This window comes from Salmo trutta, chromosome 19, assembly GCF_901001165.1.
Source record: "Salmo trutta chromosome 19, fSalTru1.1, whole genome shotgun sequence".
Taxonomy (NCBI): Eukaryota; Metazoa; Chordata; class Actinopteri; order Salmoniformes; family Salmonidae; genus Salmo; species Salmo trutta.
In genome coordinates, this window is record NC_042975.1 from 48,631,800 (window position 1) to 48,652,129 (window position 20,330).

The 20,330-nt window shown below is 43.0% G+C and overlaps 1 protein-coding gene across 8 annotated transcripts in view; it reads right to left on the reverse strand.

The window, feature by feature from the left end:
• dacha (dachshund a) overlaps positions 1-14,189 on the reverse strand; it is a 134,589-nt gene extending 120,400 nt beyond the window's left edge. For 7 of the 8 annotated variants that reach the window (XM_029701557.1, XM_029701555.1, XM_029701556.1 and 4 more), the window contains exon 1: positions 13,547-14,189. In XM_029701557.1, the coding sequence (XP_029557417.1) occupies positions 13,547-14,028 (482 nt within the window). In that variant the 5' untranslated portion in view covers positions 14,029-14,189. The remainder of the gene's footprint in view (positions 1-13,546) is intronic. The other variant, XM_029701558.1, reaches the window with a different exon arrangement.
• Positions 14,190-20,330: the final 6,141 nt, after the last annotated feature.

Consider the following 20,330-nt stretch of genomic DNA (forward strand, 5'->3'; position numbering starts at 1 on the left):
CTCCCCCTCCCCTCCCCTCCCCCTCTCTCTCTCTCTCTCTCTCAGCATCTCTCCCCTTCTCTTCATTCTGTTTCCAGAGCTGTGACATATTGATGTCACCAATAATAAATCATTCCAATTTGTTCCTTCTCTGCCAACAAGAGCTTTAATCTTCATTTACGACTTACAAAAGTCTGTTTGGCGGAAGTGTCTGATAAAATACTCAATTACCATTTTTTTTCTCCCCGGCTGCACAATCCAATTGTTGTCCTGATATATATAAAAAAAAACACAGTCTTCCATCTCCACAAGATAAAGTATGAATAATTTCCCGGGAACAAATGTCAGAGGTGCGTGGAGAGTAGGGAATCTGGACCTCGTGTGAGCAGTCATTAGGCTATAAAGATCCTGTCTGCTAGGCTAGGCAGAGCGTGGCTGTGCTGTGAGACTGGCTTTCCTTTAAACACCAGTGTCCAAATGGACTCCTAATTGATCAGACTTGAGTGGAGGATCAGAGAGTAAACATCAAGAGGCCTCTCTGTGGCCCGGTTCAAAGGTCACACAGAGGGGGGAAATAGAGTGCACCGAATTGAAGGCTCCCAAATCTCCTCCCGCGCCCTCAGAACAGATCAAAACCACCCTGGAGTTAGGAGCGGCGACATTACTTCAGCTTACTAATCATACATAAACGATGAGAAGCTTATAGCCTCTTGTCATCAAAACCGATGCTTGACAACATCATGCTAATGCCCCAAAAAATCTAATGTTGTGTTCCATCTGTAATACTTGAATTCCTTCAGGCCGCCGAATTGAACAAGTCGAGGATTCAAAGCGCATCTCAATCATGGCTAAATTACAGTGCTCTGCAGAGCTATGAGAGATTGGTTATGAATACACAACCGCTGCCACCAATCATTATTACTGGGGTCCTCATTATCATCAATTTAACGATTGTGATGATTACTTCATTATTAACGTCTCTCGGCTTGAGACTTGAAGATCGTCAACGAGTGAGCGTGGTTGATAGTGGGAGCGAGGGAGAGAGAGAGAGAGAGAGAGAGAGAGAGAGGGAGAGAGAGAGACCCGAGGAGAGTGGAGGGATCACAGCGTGCCGGAGGAACGGTGTTCCATAAGCGAGTGTCAGGACTGGTGCACACGCTGAAAAATTAAACCAATTAGGAGTGCCGTTTGGAGCCATTCGACTCACATTCCTCTCCAAGTCACTGAACAGCAGAGGGAGAGAAAGACAGAGGGAGAGAGATAGAGAGTGCTTGAGCAAACCACTCTATTCTGTCATGCTTGGTGAAGAGCAGAGGAGAGGAGAAGAAAAACACCGCTGTCTTGAAGGGATTAAAAGCAATCTATATCCACATAAATCATTGATTAAATGAATCATGAAATTAATATGTAAATTGTGTGTTTAACCTCTATTTATATACCACTGTCTGTCATCGTAGCGTAAATCTAAAACTAATTGCAATTTCTCAGCACACCGAGAAAAATGCGCGACAGACATGAGGGAGGAAAGAGGAGGGGGCTGAGGAAGAGGAAAAACAGAGTGGTAAAAGTCTGACATATTTATTAACTAAATGTTCAACTACATCAACTCACTCATTAACAGCTATTGAAGGAGAGCAGTGGGGAAATGATGGCTACGGTGCCGTCTCAGCAGTTTTCAATGAAGACAAGACTCCTGTCTCGAAAGTGGACAGGGCCCACCTGCTCGAACGACACACACACACACTTTCCCACATACACACACACACACACATTTGAAATGCTTTATTTGAATCCATCAATTAAATTACATTAAGAAGGATTCAAACATTTTAAAGGTCTTGGATACAAGGACACTTAAGGATGCAAAAAAAGCACCTTCTCTACATAGCTAGGCTGCCCATAACAGCAGAAAGAGAGCAGTACTCAGACAGTTGCTTTGCTCTAGTCTTAGGCAGGCCGGCACACACACAAATGTGTACACACACACACACACACACACACACGATCCTGCTTCTTTAACTAGGTACAAATGCTTGAGATAGTGAGATCCGCTACTCTGGGCCCCCGGTTGTCCCATCCCTGACACGGGCTGCCTCTGATTGGGGAAGAGGTTGATTGACGGGTTCTTTGGCCCCTCTTGCCCCAGAATGACATAAAGCACAGGCGGGGCCGGAGCGGGACAGGATAGCCCTCCATGGATGGGTCTGATTTACGGTCCGGTGAAAAGCCAGAGCAGCCGGAGTGATCTTTCAATAAAACATCAAAAACCTGACCCTGCCATTACCCACAAGGCCCTGCTGCAGCAGGGAGAGTGTCACAGGACATCTGTCATGAGCCTCGGCTGTCGTTATGGAAAAGAAGCATCTTCTTCACATACTATTTTATCTCACTGTCTTCTCTTAAAGAACTGGGCTGGTAAACGTCAATGTAAGGGAATATGAACCTGCAACTCCCTGGTCTTTACTGTTATGCTCTGAAATAATTATTTACACCACAGAATACCATCAATTTGTACTATTCTTTAGGAATTATATTATATATTTGTTGGAACACAGGGTTCAAAAAACAATAACTGAAGTGGATATCCAACAAAATTCGACAGCTGGATTATTTGAGGATTTCTCTCTTTGATACATTAACACAACCACAAGAAAGACTATGGAACGTATACATTCATACTTCCACAAACACACAGGGGTAAAATAGAAGACAGCGAGGCACGAAGCAACATTGGATATTACGACACAGTGCCCAGAGAGACACAGGAATACACTCGACGCCGTAACCCTTGACCTCACACACACATAGACAAACACACACCTCCTATTTGATATGTTATCCGAGGCAGACATGACGCTGAAGGAGATTATTGTAATCGTGCCTTCAAAGGAAAGCAATAAAGCGTTCTGCATTCTCTCCCCCCTGTTTCCCTAATTCACTTCATTTCATTTTAACTACCTGGAACAATTTGGTGAGACATTACCCTGTAATGAAACCTCACTGGGCCTGATTGTTTTCATAAAAGGGTGCCCTCCTCCCCAACCTTACCCACCCCAGCCAACACACACACACACAGACAGACACAGACACACTCACACACCCACACACACACACACTGACCTCTCCAAGCCCTCTCCAAAGAAAGGCTTTCAGTGAGATAAAAGCGTGTAGCTGATCAGGTTACATTGTGGGGATATCTTCACTGAGAGGCCGAGTTCTATTCAGGCTGCCGCCCACCTCCGAGGGGGAGGGGGGACTGCTGTTTAGACTGCAGAACAGGGGCAGGTGTGGAACTGTGTGATGACGTGAAGCTCCCTCGCAATACATTAGTGAAATGGCACCCATATTCTCTCAACATTGAGGTGGAAGGTAAGAGAATCCTACTGATACTGCATCTGCAATTGAGTATCGTTTGTGAAAGCGTTGTATTGTGTGTGTGTGTGTGTGTTTGTGTTTGTGTGTGTGAGTGCGCGTGCGCGTGTGTGTGCGCGTGTGTGTGCGTGCGTGCGTGCGTGTGCGTGTTTATTTGCATGCGTGTGTGAGAGAGAGAGAGCGTGTTTAGAGTATACACAGACTTCCCACAGTTATAACCTCCTTGGCTGGTATTATCGGGGAGTGGCGTGGGAGTGCTGTGAAGACTCTATCGGATTGGCTGCAGTCCCATCCCAACACTCATCTTCTCCGGGGCTATTAAAGACAAGGAAGTCACAACAGCAAATAAACATCTAAATAACCTGCTTCATTAGTGGTTCCGATTTAGAGCGTTACTAACATTTCTCCTGCATGGTTTCAATCACGCAGAGGCCCCTGTTTCTCCTCTCATTAAAAAGGCCTTCCTTCATTCTGCAGGGAATCACACAGCGGCACAGAAACAAACATGGAGAACACAAGGAGTCCGGACGAACTTCCATCAAGCGTTCTCATTCCCTGCCCTTGTGAGGTGGTCGGGTAGCAGCGGGGAGGTGGGGGGGGGGGGGGGGGGGGGGGGGGGGGGGCTTCCAGTCATTATGCTGTACACGGAAAAGATGAGCGCTGGAAGGATTTGATACAGAGATCTTAACCAGATCGTGAAGGGTACAGTACAGAAGCAGCATGGAGACATGCAGCAAGAGACAGATTACTCCTGACTAAACCAGAAAGACACACGCTTCCTCTCAGCTCCACTCTGATCTGACTGAAGCCATTTAAAAACTGCCTCTGTCAAGAAGAGACAAAAGAGAGAGAGGCAAGGTCACCTACCCAGCGCAATAGAAAGGGAGAGTAGGGCGGGGGTTGTATCTAAATCAACAGCCTGCACCAATACATTCCTGGTCGGTAATTAAAAGCAGGCTGGGCTCCGGCCCACGTTATCAACTCGTCAAGTTCACTGCTCATCTAGAATAACAGATCCACATCTGCAGTCATTACAGCGCCGGAGATAAATCAATCCTCCAGCCTTCTGCTTTAAAGGCTTCTCCTCGGGCCGGCCCCATTGCCTTTTAAAAGAGTGCCGCCCGATATATTTATTTCCCACAGACACCCGACAGTCTATTTACTGTAGGCAAATGGAAACTCGCACACTACCTTGTAATGGCCCCCGCCAAAGAGGAGAGAGAAGAAGAGCGTGTTGTGAGGTGGTTCTGGGGGAAGACGGATGGGTCTCGGTGAAAAGGCGGCGTAACAGCCTACCTTTAAGCCGCCCATATAGACCCCTAAACACTCCTTTAAATAAAATAGGGATGGATAAAAAAAAACACATTGGACCAGGCTCAGTGTTGCCTTTTGCAGGAGTTATGGAGGAGGCGGCTGCTTAATAGAAGAGCCTCGTGTTTGGGTGGGAGGTGGGGAGCGTCAGGGAGTTCAGTAGTGCAGTAGGTTCACCTTACAGAGGAAAGATAAGATCTCTCCCTGCAATCGCTCCAGTAGCTGAAAGCCCTTAGTCACATTTCGGTCACTACACAGACAATAGCGGACACTGGCCACAAAGACTACGCCACATAACAAACGGAGGTGTCTCCCTCCTTCCAAGGCACTAACGCGATCATTAGCGGGAAAACGCTGAGGCAGATTTTGGTTACATTTCAGGATGTTTAAAGACGTGTGTTTAGGAGAAGGGTATCCGCCTCATAAGTTCAATTCCAAGATGTGGCTGGTGTTGCGGCTGGTGTTGTGGTTGAAGTGCTTTGAAACAGGCTTCCGGATGGATCAAGCCATGTGTTTTCACCGGGCCAGGCGGGCCCGGCCCAGGCAGGGCACTCTCGGTGAATAATTGGACCCAGGCTTCTCTGGGTAGATGGCGGATAAATCCCTCAAGGATCCCGCAAGAACATGGAAACTGGCAATGATGTCATCACATACCCAGAGACCCCTCTTGATCTAACCCGAACCAAAAGAAGCACACAGAGCACGTCTTTCACTCCTCCGCCCTGCCTCCATTCCTCTCTACCGCCCTCTTTCATTCTTACCTTCTGTCCTTTCGATATTCTAGCCCCTGACACTACTTTCTCCCCACCTGTGTGATTTGGGTGACCAGCAGGATCAGGAAATGTTCACGTATCGGGTTTTCCGGACCACTTTTGTCCACTGTCAATCAGAGCAACAAATCGGGCTTTCCATTTCCTCATGCTTCCATATTGGTATGTTTAGTAGATGCATACAGTGCTACGCACACACACACACACATACATGAGATTACTTACTTCCTCTCTGAAGGTCACAGGTCAACATCAAACACAACACATCACAGGTGCTCTTACAGAGCAAGATGACGAAGAGGACGCAACACCTAGCAATTATCAAGAGGAAAAAGGGACGGGGTCAGCGTGGCATTTACGATTCACAATTCAGTCATCGATCTAAATTCTGCCGCTGATTGAAAAGGTATCGTGGTCCTCTCCATGGGTTCCCATGGCCAGACTGACAGTGTTTCTGCGGGAGGGGGAGTGGGGGCTGCTGCTCTTCAGGTGACCCCGTCAATAGAGACGTGGAGTCCTGCAGTACAGGAGGTAGGACCCTGGGTTATTGTCTCCAGATGTCAGATGTTCATGAGACAAATGTAAACACAGATCCGCAGAGGGAGGGAGGCACAGGGCTTTTGCGTTTTGTTCGGATGATCTGTTTTAAAAAAAAAATAATATATATATATGGAACTCAGAGCGAGAGCTTTGGGGCTCTGTTGCTGTCCTGAGTCTGCATGGCTACCATTATTATTGTAGCTTCCTCGCATCCAGAGTCAGCTGCTTAGGGGCCACCAGCTGCTAAGCACGGAGGGGAAAAGAGCACACACCGCTAAACACATCATCAAATATTCATCTGTGTAATTGGGACGCTAGTTCGCATTTCTTCAACTGCATTGAGTTGCAGCAGCAGAGCACCGCACCGCACGCCACTGTCTGTCTGCGCCCACACCAGCACGTCCAACAGCTCGGTGTCAAAGGAAATAATCTGAGCAGGAACGCAATTAATCAAAACTGCAAAAAAAAATAAAAAATGATTAAAGATTAAGGGTCTTAAGTATCAAGCTCGTAAAATGTCTTACAAAACTCCACTAATGAGCCCACGACTCCAAGCACACAATAGAGAGAGAGAGAGAGGGGGATAGGAAAACACCAGCTTTTCCCGGTACAAACTACTGTGCCGATTTTAACGTCACATTCAATTTTCTGCTCCCTGCTTCTCCCATATCCCCATCCAAAAACAACCATTTAAAACATCACTCCTAATTAGATGATTAGTGCTTGGAAGGGCAGGAGATGAGTCATTTGCATAATTCAATCATAAAAGTTAGAGATACATATTTCTATGTTCGTTTGTACAATTATCTCGGCTGTCCTGGGGCTGTGATATTAAAGTGATTAAACAATACTCCTGCACGGAGCCTAGTGTCCTCCATTAAAGCACTGCTAGAGGCAAACCCAAAATTAATTTTAGGAGACAATCAATTTTATTCTACATGACTGTAATAAATATAGCCCGGCTGCAGATGTGTCATTAAGCCCAGGAAGGAGATCTGCCCAAAGTCAAAATGACACCAGCGGGCTCAGGGTTTTTCTTTCTGGTCTCCTACATTAGGTAGAGAAGGTGGATGTCATTTCTCCCCGCAGCCAGAGACTTGACAGGCCTCCTCCATCTGTCACATTTATCCCTCCACCCCACCCCACCCCCACCCCTCCAACATACACCACACACAACATACACCACGCACAACATACACCACACACACACGTGAAAACACAGCGACATACAAACACATGCACATATAAACAGACGGGCACAGACATATCTCTCACATCAAGTCCTCACAAATGCTGACGCTCTCCACCTCTCCACCTCTCCACCTCTCCACTGCCAGCAGGCCCAGGCCAATTGAACTGCACATTCACATTCTATTTATTGCGTGGGAAAAACCACAAAGAACATTTTACAATTAAAAAAAAAAAAGACATATTATTATGAAACTCGTGTACTATACAGTAGCAGTGAAAAAAGATGATTATTAGTGACAGCTCACGATTATGAGACTTTACTACTTCTGAAGCAACGCGCCAATAAAAGTGCACGAGGTCCATGTGTGGAGACCGTAGTAACACTTTTCCATCCTAATTGACCTCATGTGTCTTTGCTTTGCCTCTAATTCATTGGTTACGCATAGGACTAGTTATTAAAGGGCTGTGGCTTGGAACAGGGGCGCGCCAACATTCATGAGATATCGCCTGGCCACAGGTTGCTTTAAAAAAGACCTCGGAAGCGTTCTCTCAGACACACCACGCACACACTCAGACACGCACGCTCTCTCTCTCTCTCTTTCTCTTTCTCTCGGCAAGCTAACCCCAGTCATAAAACTATCTGAGTTTTTTCAACCATTGCTTTTACAATGGGGTGACATAAATCTCACATGGGGAAAGGTCGGGATGTTCTAATGTTCACAGAAATGTTTTTTTGAAAGGACATGGGGGGGGGGGGAGTCTGACTAAATGATTGTCTCAATTAACCCAATAATAATGATCATATTTCGTTAATTCTTTTAATTACCTAAAAAAAAAAGAATAGCCATTAAAATGGGTGCCAGAGAGTTTAAGCATTTCTTCACAGACACAACTAATATCTTAAACTGAATAATTGAACTATTACTATTACTGTAGCTACATTAGTCAAGTAAGGGCCTACCAGGAAGCCCTGCAGCCAAACCATTATACAGTGAATACTTTTGACCTATTATCTAGACTAATGTGAGTGTCCTGCGTAACTGTGCAGCAACAGTGGGCTCAGTAGGCCCAGTACAGCCCAGGTCTCCTGTGTGTGAAAGTGGAGCCACCGCAGCCTGCACCGGGCAGCTGTCTGGCTGTCGGAAATAAAACACTCACACACTCAGAGCCCACAGTCAGGCATCAAAACACCGACACACACACACCGACACACACACACCGACACACACACACCGACACCGACACACACACACACACACACACACACACACACACACACACACACACACACACACACACACACACACACACACACACACACACACACACACACATACATACACACACACAACACAACACACACACACACATACACATTAACATACATACACACACACACACACACACTCATACACACACACACACGTACAAATACAAACAGAAACCAAAAACATGAACACACAAAGACACATGCATGCACGATCAGGAGAGAGACATGAACAGGGGGCCATGCTTAAATGCCATCTAAACAGAAAAACAAAAAGCACTCCTTCACTATTTCATGAGGCTGGTCTCTCCAGAGCGCAGAGCTTTGACAGCGCTCGGTGGCCACTCTTCACATCAAGCGGGGTTAATTTATTATTTAAAGTAGAAAAGGCCAGTGGGAGCAGATATGTAATAAAATCAAGCTAAAAAAGAAGCCCGTGTATAATTTATGGCTGACATTAAGGAGCGGCGGTGATTCTAGAGTGACAATCTTACTGCTGATTGAGGAGATTAGAGGAGACGGGGGTGTCTTGGGTGGCGCGGTCGACCGGGGGGTACCGCTGCCCAAGGCTAGGCTACAGGCAGGGGAACTGTCCATATGGACCAGTGAGACTGGCCAACACACACTGACAACCGCACCTCTACACACACACACACACACACACACACACTCAGGCAGATGGCGAAAATGAATCTGGACTACACACAAGTTATTGTACTTCACCATGTGGTTTAGGACACTGTGGGGCTCAGGCTACAGAACCCCCCCCCCCCCAAAAAAAAAGAATGTATTGATTCATAACACAGACACCAGCAAAGGAAAAGACAGTGGTTTGGCCAACTTATGCCTACTCGTCCACTATTATTACAATTAAGAATAGAGCTGACCAAGAAATTCAGACCATCGCATTTAACCACACAGATTAACATCATGCAGAAAATCAGACCTGTTCAAAAATATTAGGAAACCTTAAGTGGTGTTTAAATTGCATTCGTTTGTCTTGTTATGCGATGTAAGATCCTGACCTCCGGGCATCCCGGGGAATTAAAGCAATACTTTCTAGATGAATGACTTAAAATAAGGAAAGAAGAAGCTCATTCCGTTTGGCATTCTAGAAACTGATAAGCTTATCATTAATTATGATTCAAGTGAACTTTTCATTGATTTCTAACCAAAATGTATGATTAGGGGTGATGGGTTGATGCCTCACTGAGCCTCGAGGAGCCTGTTTCATCTCGTTTAGAAGAGTAATGTTTAAAAGAACTCTGCTCTCTCCCCTCAGCGGCTATCTCCTGTCCCTCACAGTCATCTGCATTCGGTTCACAAAAAATTGTAAATGGCTAATCCAATACACCTTAAGAGAGAGAAGAAACAGAGAGTGGAAAAAAACAGCGCAGATGTTCATCTCTAATGTAATTTCCATTCAATTTCCTAAGTGCATTCCCCAAGTGCAAACTAGTTTAGCGTTATGTTTAGCTTGCAAATTATTTTTAATAAATAATGAACGCAATGAAAACCCGGAGATCAATTGCAGCTGAGATATCATAAAAGGAGACCTCTAAGTGCTGCCTTTGCTGATTTGAACATTTTTCCCGTTTTCAAATTGCCCGTGTCAGTGCTAAAGGTTCTGTCGAGAAGTTTTGATGACTATCCTAATATCTCCCGATGACTCTATATCCCCTACTCCCGTTCACAGGCTTCCTGCGTCCACGGGCCGGGTAAATACAAGGATATGCACACGTTTTCTTTCCCTCCCTTTCCCCTCACTTCCACAAATAAAAGGAGGCGGGATAGGCCTGTTTGCACACATTAGTTACAACCATCTGGTGGTGGGACGGTGGCTGATGTTTAAATCGGACTATAAAAACAGCGTTCCGATGAGCGCGCCCAGGCAGGTTAGCTGTAAAGCACCAAGGCCGGGGTGCAAATTCAATTCTCTTGCAGCCTATTGCTGAGGCAATTTCATTACCAGTCAGTGGCTGCAATCTTAGTGAAGTGAGCGGTAGGGCTACATAGCCAACACTATAAACTTCCACACCGCAGTGTATTATTAACCAGTTAACTTGCAATCCAAAAATAATAAAAGAATGCAATTGAATAGGCTAACATTTAAATATATCTCTCTGTCTTCCACTGTCTCTCTCTCTCGTGGGTAGATGTGAGTGCGACAGATTGATTTAGCTCAAAGTCGAACCTAATAATAGATCCAGAGGATTGTATGGGGAGGGGGGGGCTAAAAGGTTAATTACCGAATCTTGCCCAAACTGACCATCTGGAAATACTAACATCTTCCCGCCTCCCCCTCTCCCACCATCCCTCTGCCTCTCCCCATCTCTCAGTGATCGCTCTGCAAAATATCCTCAATATTCCTCACCAAACATAACCCCGACAGAGATGATCTCCAATTGAAAGTGAGTGTGTGTGCGTGTGCGTGTGTGTGTGTGTGTGTGTGTCTGTGTGTGTGCGTGTGTGTGTGTGTGTGTGTGTGTGTGTGTGTGTGTGTAGCCTAGCTCGTGTTGAGGATAGATTTTACACATTGTTTTATCCTCTCCATGCGCTCCATACAATAATCTTAAACTCCTTTCCTGACAACTAGATGTTTCAGTGAAAAGTAGGCCTATATCAGGTATGGGTAAGACCGACGTTTTAAAATCATACATTTCACTTTTTAAAGTATGTCAAATAAAGTAGACAAATAGCCTCTTGCAAATACTGATTTTAGTCCACTTGGATGCAGTCAAAGTGAGAGACTGCCTCTGAAAACCTTGAAATGTCTTATAATTCTCTGAAAAAAAAAAATACAAAAAATAGAGAAGTCAATAGCCTGCCCTATAGGCTTCCTCCTACTGGACAATTGTCGACTTTATCTGTAATCAATACCGCTCCCATCAAAATATGTCAGACTTGGCTTAACTGACAAGTCTCACCCGATTGACACATGACCCGTAAATGCGTCAGAAATGGAAGCATATTTGATTTCACTGTCATGGTCAAGATGCCATATAACGATTTGTTGACAAATTGCGAAATAGTAAACAAGGCAAAAAGTAAATTTAGACGAATAATTAATTAAGAGAAAATTCAATCACATGGTTGGAAAATAATACTTGTTATAGCTGAGATTTTCCAAGTGAATAACTTCAGTGTGTGCTGTGACAGCGGGACACACAACATGAAAACTTTTCTACAAACGTATTAGTCTTTTGCTTTATTATTAATAGCCTATATTATTACTATTCTACCGATATTTCATTCCAACCAGTTGTGCCTTGTCTTACAGCAACCCAGACGCGCATAGGAGGGTCCAGCTTCTTATCAAGATAACTTTTTGTCATGTTTATTTTCACACGTGAAAACCCTGTCTTTGTATTGAATTGTCAGCCTCCTCTTTTGTCGTGCATAATCAACTTGCCCTATTGTCGCTGTAGCCGGGGGAGCTGCGCTGGAGAGAAAAAAAAGTTGCAATTATGTTCAACTAGACAATGAAGCAAAAAAAAAAAACTGAGGTTCGAGAACGCTAAAGGTCTTAGGGAAAGAGGGAAGTGGTGCCTTTTTTTGTTTTTTTTTTGTTATTTTCCTCCACTGACATTGTATGCGAACACTAATGCATCTGTCATGATAACAAGCTAAGAATAACATGTAGACATCAAACCGAGCAGAGAATCTATCCGAGGTGATTCATTCAGATCTGTCCCATTGATTTATTAAACACACAAGCAACATCTGCAGCCGCAGCCAGCACCGTGCGCGGGTTGAAGATCAATTGGAGGGGAAAGGGAGAGGAGAGATGCCTCAAAAAATATATATATATTTTTTTGTTGTTGCGTGGTTTGTCCTGCTTTAACTGACACAGAAATATGGATTTATTATTCAGTGACAGAAATAAAAGATATGGATAATCCACGAATGGATTATAAAGCGACCAAATGACAAGTGTAGCCAGCCCCATTAGATGAAATCCACATAGTAAACTTCTCTCATCAGCCTTACTTGTATTTCTATTTTCTCACTGGCAGTGGGCCTAATGGAGAGACACAAACGCCCGTTTAATGTATAGTCATTTAGCAACGGAGAAGCGGACACAAATGTGTGGCTGCTTATGGCAATGATATGTAAAGTATTCATATAAACTCACAGTCAGTTAGATTTGAGGATTTGAACTGAAGGAGATGGATTTCAGATACGACAACCTTCCCTCTACTGCTCTTGAAGGACGCTGGAATTGCACCGCCTGTCCTTGCAGTTATCAGGAATAGTGAGACTTTCTTTAACACACTATAAGAGTCCAACTCTTCTTACCGAAAGTCCCAATAAATCGTCTAAATGGACAGTCATGCAGTAGGCCTAATGTTGCCATGTTCGTGTACAAATTCATCTTTATAGGAAAAGTATGTTGCAGCCCACTGAAGGTGACAAAAGTAGGCTACACCAGTTTGACAACAGAATATTCTTTATGGGACAGTGAAAGGAACATATTCCTAATGTTGGCTAAAAACTTTGACAATTATTCTTATCCTGAAAAATCATGCTGAGTTGTACAGAATTAGAAGAGGTGCTATGGAATTAAAAGTGCTTTTCCTCTTTGCAAAATAATGTGGAAAATATATGATCGAGTGCTTTGCATAAATTATTAATGAATGAGCTGCTGCCATGGGGGTTAAACGTGTTTGCTTTTAGGTGGATGGCTGATAGGTGTGTGTGGGGGAGGTGGAAGTTATGAACAACAAGTACTTTGCTCGTACTTTTCTGTCTATAAAATGGATAAGGAACAATTGTAGCCTATACTTATATAGATAGATAGTTCAGTGTGTGTGTGTGTGTGTGTGTGTGTGTGTGTGTGTGTGTGTGTGTGTGTGTGTGTGTGTGTGTGTGTCTTTGAGAGAGAGAGAGAGAGAGAGTGAGTGAAGTGGTACAGAAGTTGTCAGTGACTGAACTAACTTTGCACAATCATTTGATGTTTAGTAATAATACAGCATCCTAACTATCATTTTTCTCATGAATGTATTATTTATTTATTTCAGCGCAGGTAACAATCAAATGTTTATGCTCTGCTTTCGGGGTATTGGAGTGAAACGGGTAATTGAGAAATGAAGTGACCGAAACACATGCAACTAACCTGGCATTGGTGCAGTCGTTGTAGAGCGCTTCGAAGTCCTTGCGGGTGATGAGTTTGCAGCGATTCACCCCAGGCTGAATAGCCCCAAGCCCCCGCAGAATCCGGACCTGCTCAACCGTGCACACGACGGGGCATATATCCAGCCGCTTCAGCTTGGTGTAGACGGTGTGCAGACCCCCGACCAGATGTTTCAGGAAGAGGTCGAAGACCTGCGGCAGGCAGATGAGTTCTTGACCGTCCACGTTGAACGAGGCTACCTTGACCCCGTGCACCTCAACCATTTTGCACTCGTTATTGCCGCTTGTGCCGTTTCCATTTCCTCCTCCGCCGCCTCCTCCGCTGCTGATGAAAGAGTTGATCAAGCTGCTTGTCAGTCTCGGGGACTCGGCTGGGCTTGTATACAGCGGATCAGAGCGGAATAAACTGCCAGACCCCGGATTAGATGTTGGGGAAAGCACCGGCGGAGTTGCTGACACGGCCATAGTTTCTTAAGTTTCTTATTTTCCTCACTCTCTGTCTCACCCTTTACGTTTTGTTTCTACTTCTCGCTCACTCTTTTCTCTCGCTGTTTCACATGCACTCGCGCTCCCGTCGGATAGTCGGCAATGGGCAACTAACTACCTATCTCACAAGTGCGGTGGCTAGAATGAGAACCATCTGATTCACTGTTTCAATTAGCCAGCCCACTGAGAACTCGAGTGGCAGCTCCAACCACCAACGAGGAGCACACCAGCTTACGCGCGAGCATCCTATTGGTCCTTTGAGTATGATTGGCAGGTCTCCTAGTTAGAGGGTCTGGTTTCTGTTGACAGCCACCCCGTTACTCGAGAATAACTTCTTACTGACTTTTGGGGTTCATTCTATACAATTAAGACCTGAATTCAAGTGTTTTACTCTTATGGGTACACATAAGACAACATGTTAAGTTTGATAGGAAAACGTTATTGTCATAAATTACATTGCCACTGTACTATAATAATGTCCTACATGTAGATCTATTGTAAATAACACAATATGATTATTAGGATTAATATTAGGATTAACTTTAGAGTCATAGTGATTACGATTATTGTAATACAAGTAAATGCTATTGTTATTGTAGGCTAGCCCTTCTACAGTAATGCCCATACCAAGGCCAACACCACCAGGTCTGAACCTTAATGGAATATAGGAGGTAGAATGTTTGGGATTGCCTACTGGTTGTAGACAGAGACATATATTTACACGTGGCTCTGGTTGAAGACCTATTCTGGTTACTCCCAATTACTGCAGAGTTAGTTAGTAGTTACATTGGTGTTATTATCATTGACATTTATGGGCACACAATTCCCATGGATGCTTGCTTCCTCAATCAAGGATAGGAGGACATATGTGCACCTGCTTATCTGTTCAACAAAAAGCAACAGGAAAAAAAAAACAAGGTGTGGATAATACTTGATTGCAAAAAAAGTTTAAAAGGTAACAAATCTGTGGTACAAAACTCCAAATACATAAACTCCCATGCAGAGAAATGAACTAGTTGACACATTTACATGTTTATGTTTGTAATGAATTTGATACAATCGATGACATCTTTGGTCATTTATTTGCTTTCAAACAACTTGCCCACGTATCAATAACCTATAATAATAACCTACAATCCATAACCTATTAATTTACTAGCTGTCTGGCAGTCCTTTCACCTGGGCGGTGTTAACTTTATCACCAGTAGTGCATTATCGCAGTCCCCGAATCCAGAACAAATTCAAGAAAGTGTACAGTATTATATCGGGCCGTTATTGCATGGAACTTCCTTCCATCTTATATTGCTCAAATAAACAGCAAACCTGGTTTAAAAAAAACAGATAAAGCAACACCTCGCAGCACAACGCCTCTCCCCTATTTGACCTAGATAGTCTGTGTCTATGCATTGATATGTAGGCTACGTGTGCCTTTTAAAAATAAATGTAGGTAGTGCTGTCCTTGAGCTGTTCTTGTCTATTGATGTTCTGTATTATGTCATTCTGTATTATGTTTTATGTGGACCCCAGGAAGAGTAGCTGCTGCTTTTGCAAAAGCTAATGGGTATCCTAATAAAATACCAAAATACTAAATACCAAAAAATACCAAAATATGCTGTCACTTTAAACCATGCATGTGCCTTTGCCTATTGAGACCCAGTGTGGTTTCGGTGGATACATTCTGATACAGTAACACAGGCGCCTCTCCAGAGGCCAGATGCCCTCACTGCAGTCCTGCCAGGGCCAAATGAAGTACACAGATTATCCACACAACTGCCACAATGTAACCACGGGGTTACGTTGTATAAGGTCAAAATATATATTCGTTTATAGTGAGTAGTATGGCCCTGGTCAAAACTATTGTTCAGATTGTTGTTAAAGAAAAAAAAAGAAGTTATTTAATAAAGCCAGACTGACCATTACATTACATTTGTTTGTTTTTTTAACCCCAAACAGACTCCGTGTGGTAGGAAAAATATTTCCTGGCTAAAAGAATAAGGGGTCGTTTAAATCTCTTCTACAAACGCCAAAAGAGTCAAAGTTAACTTGGTAGTTTTGCGGACGGTCAGAGCCAACATTTGGCTACCTATTAGGTGTCTGACTCTAAGAGCAGTTGTCTTATGCCACACATTGTATTTCACTTAGGCTACACCTCACCTCAATAATCATCACCAGGGACCATGCAGACTTGTTGGTTTCATGTTAGGCTACTGAATACATTTTTGTTAGTTTGACCTCGCTAATACGGAACGTTACAAATAACTAAGGCACTTGCACACCTGGATCTATTCTCAGGCAGATGGCACAATTTCAAATGAAAATCTTCATGTTGCTTAAAAAAAAGTCTGAGAAATGAATACAGGAATAATACTTAACCTTTGGGCCCTTCCATTCTAGTCGGGAAGATTAATATTGTAATGAGTGCTTAAATGCCATGCAAATTTTTTGCAAGTACCTGGTTAAATTAAAAAGCTAGGTAGCAATCTGGAAATTAGAAACATATTTTACCTGGGTTTCAATTGCACCTTGCTCCTTCATCTTCTATGTAATCTTAATGATTGCCTGATTAGCATAGCCAGCCAGCTAGCAAAGCTACCAGCTCCAGCCTCAAACCACTCCACGAGCAGCGGCTTAATGTCTCCCCCTCTATGCAAAGTGACAACTCATTCCTCATAGAGTAAATGTATATAATGATGCCCTCCCACCCTCTCAGCACACAGTGATGGACTGCTGCATTGGAATATTGTACGGAGTAATCTCCTCTTTTAAGGGCAGGCTCTCAAACGGGTTAAAGAGCACTTATTTCCCCGTTTTTCAGATTGTGAGTTGTTCTAACACTGAACAGCCTGGTGATATCAATCGTGAGAATATCTATTCTCGTATCAATTGTCGTTCTGCCAACACGTTCAATCCTAAACATTTGACCATTTTGGGAATTTGTATGATAGAAAAATATATAGTTTAGCATTTTTTGTGACAACGACAAAAAGAGGGTTGACATTAGGATATCAATAACAATTTGTTTGAATATTTTGTGCTTAAAAAGTGGCACCATCTTAATCCCATAACCTTCATGTTGCTCTTCAAGTATTGATCAAATAATTTGCCACTGACATTCTTTCTCAGAATCATTTTGCACTCAGACATATTTTGTTATGCATTCTTTGACATTACAAACATGACATAGGAACCAATAATTAATACTGCTAAATGTACTGTAACTACACTTAGAATACACTGTAATGAATGTGGACAAATCATAAATCCCTATAAAGTTCCTTCAGTGGATGACAATTGTACTTGGTTGCTGTAGGAAGAATACATCCATTCCTGTATGCTTGCCATTATAGTCTATGCTCCATGCAGACTGTAGACAAAGTGGTTGTGTGAAAGACAGGGGACAGAGAAAAGGAGAGGGAGAGAGAGAGAGAGAGAGAGAGAGAGAGAGAGAGAGAGAGAGAGAGAGAGAATGACTGCCTCATCTCAATTTTGCATCCTTCCCTTTAGACTTATTGTAATGTGAAATATTGCAGTGAGGCCAGATACAGAACACCATCTCCCTTCGGAATAATGAAATGTTTTTATTAATACAAGCATCACACAAATCAATAACAACAATATATTACTGGTGATTGTAATTGAATGTTTCCCTAATTTTACTGTCACTTGTGATAGATATTCATGCCCATTACAGCGTTTTAAATTCATTACACTTTCTTGTCTCTTGCTGGATTGAATGTTACAGGAGTCAAGTAATCCATTTGGGCTGTGACATGTGCCAAAAAGCTGATGGACTCTTAATTTAAATAAAATATCGCTCCTTAATTCTACTTAAAAGGACAAGCTTGTTACTTGAGTGTGGGTGCCATGCTTAATTTTTTCAAGAAGGCCCACATTGATGATATAATGACACTTCCACTATGCTTGCTGCCAAATTAAGGGTGACTGATCCCTGAAGTAAGACCGCCAATCTATTCTTTGCCTTGGGATGTGGTTTGGTCTATAAAGCTGAATCATTGAGCCTAAATAGTTGTCACAACCATTTTGGCATCTTGAAAGTCATTTTGCTATATTTGTAATCACATTGTAATTACATTTATTTCTATTTTACTATGTGTTCATTTGATGTGTTAATTGTAAGTTGTTCCCCCATATTTTCCCCAAGTTGAAAAGGAAGAAGAACAAAAAGTTCAGCTTTATTCAAGCTGATAGAATTCAAGCCAAATCTTTGAATAAGCCCTTGGAATACTGGTTGCATTTTCAGTATTTACATATAACCACAGCCCTTAATCATATGATTCCACTTGGTTGTCAGTCCAGTTCTGAGAGAACTTGAAATCCAAGTTGCTTTCATTGACTATACCACTATTCACAGCACCCTCAACACCTGTCAAGTTGCACTGCTCTGGTTAACTTCATGGCTCTCCATATCATATCCCTTCAAGTAGAAGGAACAGGAGGACGAATGGCCTAAGAAACCTTCATACCCCCCCCCCCCCCAAAAAAAATAATCCACTGCTAGAATGAAACAGAGCCAATCAGATACTCTTTAAAATGCATGAGCCATGATAAAGTGTTAGCTACGTCTCTAACGGTTCTCTGAAGCAACAATCAAAGGAAGCGGGACACATAGAAGTGAACAGGGAAAGGTGTGGGTACTTGGAAGATAAAGAGTTCTTGATTTTCTCAGAAAGCAAGGCAGTGCTTTCTGCATTGATGGTCTTTTGTAAGACAGCCAGGAAAACCGCCTCTGAACGCACCCCTAAATGGCACAGGATGAAACTGTTCCAACCATTTCAAACCACACCGGTTTTTTCTTTTCATTTTACTTGGATTAAAAAAAGAAGCATATCCCGTGAGAGTAAGCAAGTGACACCAAGACACCCCTGCATCACAAAACTTGAGACAAACACTCCTGTTAAAAGCTTCAACACTGCGGTTCACATTTAATAGGGAAAAGAGGGGAAAAAACGGCTTGTTTACAGCCATCTGTCAGGGCTGTTTTAAGTTATATGAGATTTTTGAAAAGGAGAAGATGGTGATGATCAATTGATGATTCCTCTAAACCAATAAACACCTGTCTGCATAGCCTGGCCCAGCAAACAACAGGGATAGCTGCAAACACTACCTAATGAGCAAGTCTCAATATTCTCGAGGACCCCTCTCTGCTTTGGTGACATAGTAGGTTACTGCCCAAAATCCTTATATGGGATGGGAACAAAAGTTAGTGAAGTTTCTACAGCGCCATGCCAGGTAGCACAAACAAATAGCTGCTGCCCATAATGTTGAACAGTACTTGAGACAAGTAAATTGTCCGGGTCTGGAACGCATGACACATATCATGCTTTTGTGACAAAACAAGTGTCCTATCAGTGTAATTAAAAATGTCAATCATTTAAAACCATGACTCACTTGAATGAAATAATGAACATGGAGATGACCTCTACTCGTGTAGAATTAAACAACGTTTTTAGAAGTACCCTCAAGTCTGGTTATTTTTGAACTGCAGGGCTTTTAGAAACCACTTAAAACCACTAAAGGCAACCGATGATAATGAGTCCAAATGGTCAAACTACCCACTGGGCACGCACTGGTTGAATCAATGTTTGTTCCATGTAATTTCAATGAAATGACTTTGAATTAACGTGGAATAGACTTTGAATTGACGCCTATGCCGTGGGTAATGTGTACTACTGTCTACAGCTCCTAGCTAACCTTATGCCAAATGCCGCTTATATCATCAGGTTAGTTTGACCTCTTGTCCTTTCAATGTATTGAACCAGGAAATAGACACGGTGTGCATTCATTTAAACTGCATTTAAAAGGTAATTACAACCCTCATAATAACTCTTTTAAATGCACGTTCGTTTTCGAAACAACACTCAATCCATCATTACCTTTACAACCAGCACATCACTCAACAAGCAATCAGCCCTACCCACTGAAGTTTACAGCATACATTAACAGGATTGTAGGCTAAGCAGCAGTCAAGCACCGGACGTTAGTGAAGCTTACCTCATTCTGGCTGAGATGGAGAAAGGAAAGAAAGATAATGATGAAAACCTTTACAAATATATACTTTACCCGAGTCCAGTCCAGTTTTGTCCGTTGGCTGAAACAGTTCTTATATGCAGAATCGGGTCATAGCCATGTTCTGCCATTGACAGTAGTGGTGCCAGCTCTTGGCAATTGTGGCTAGTGGGGTATACCATCTACAGTAGTCGACCAGGAGAAATATGCCCGGTTGAGCCTAGGTTACTCTTTACTGAATTCGTCATTATATT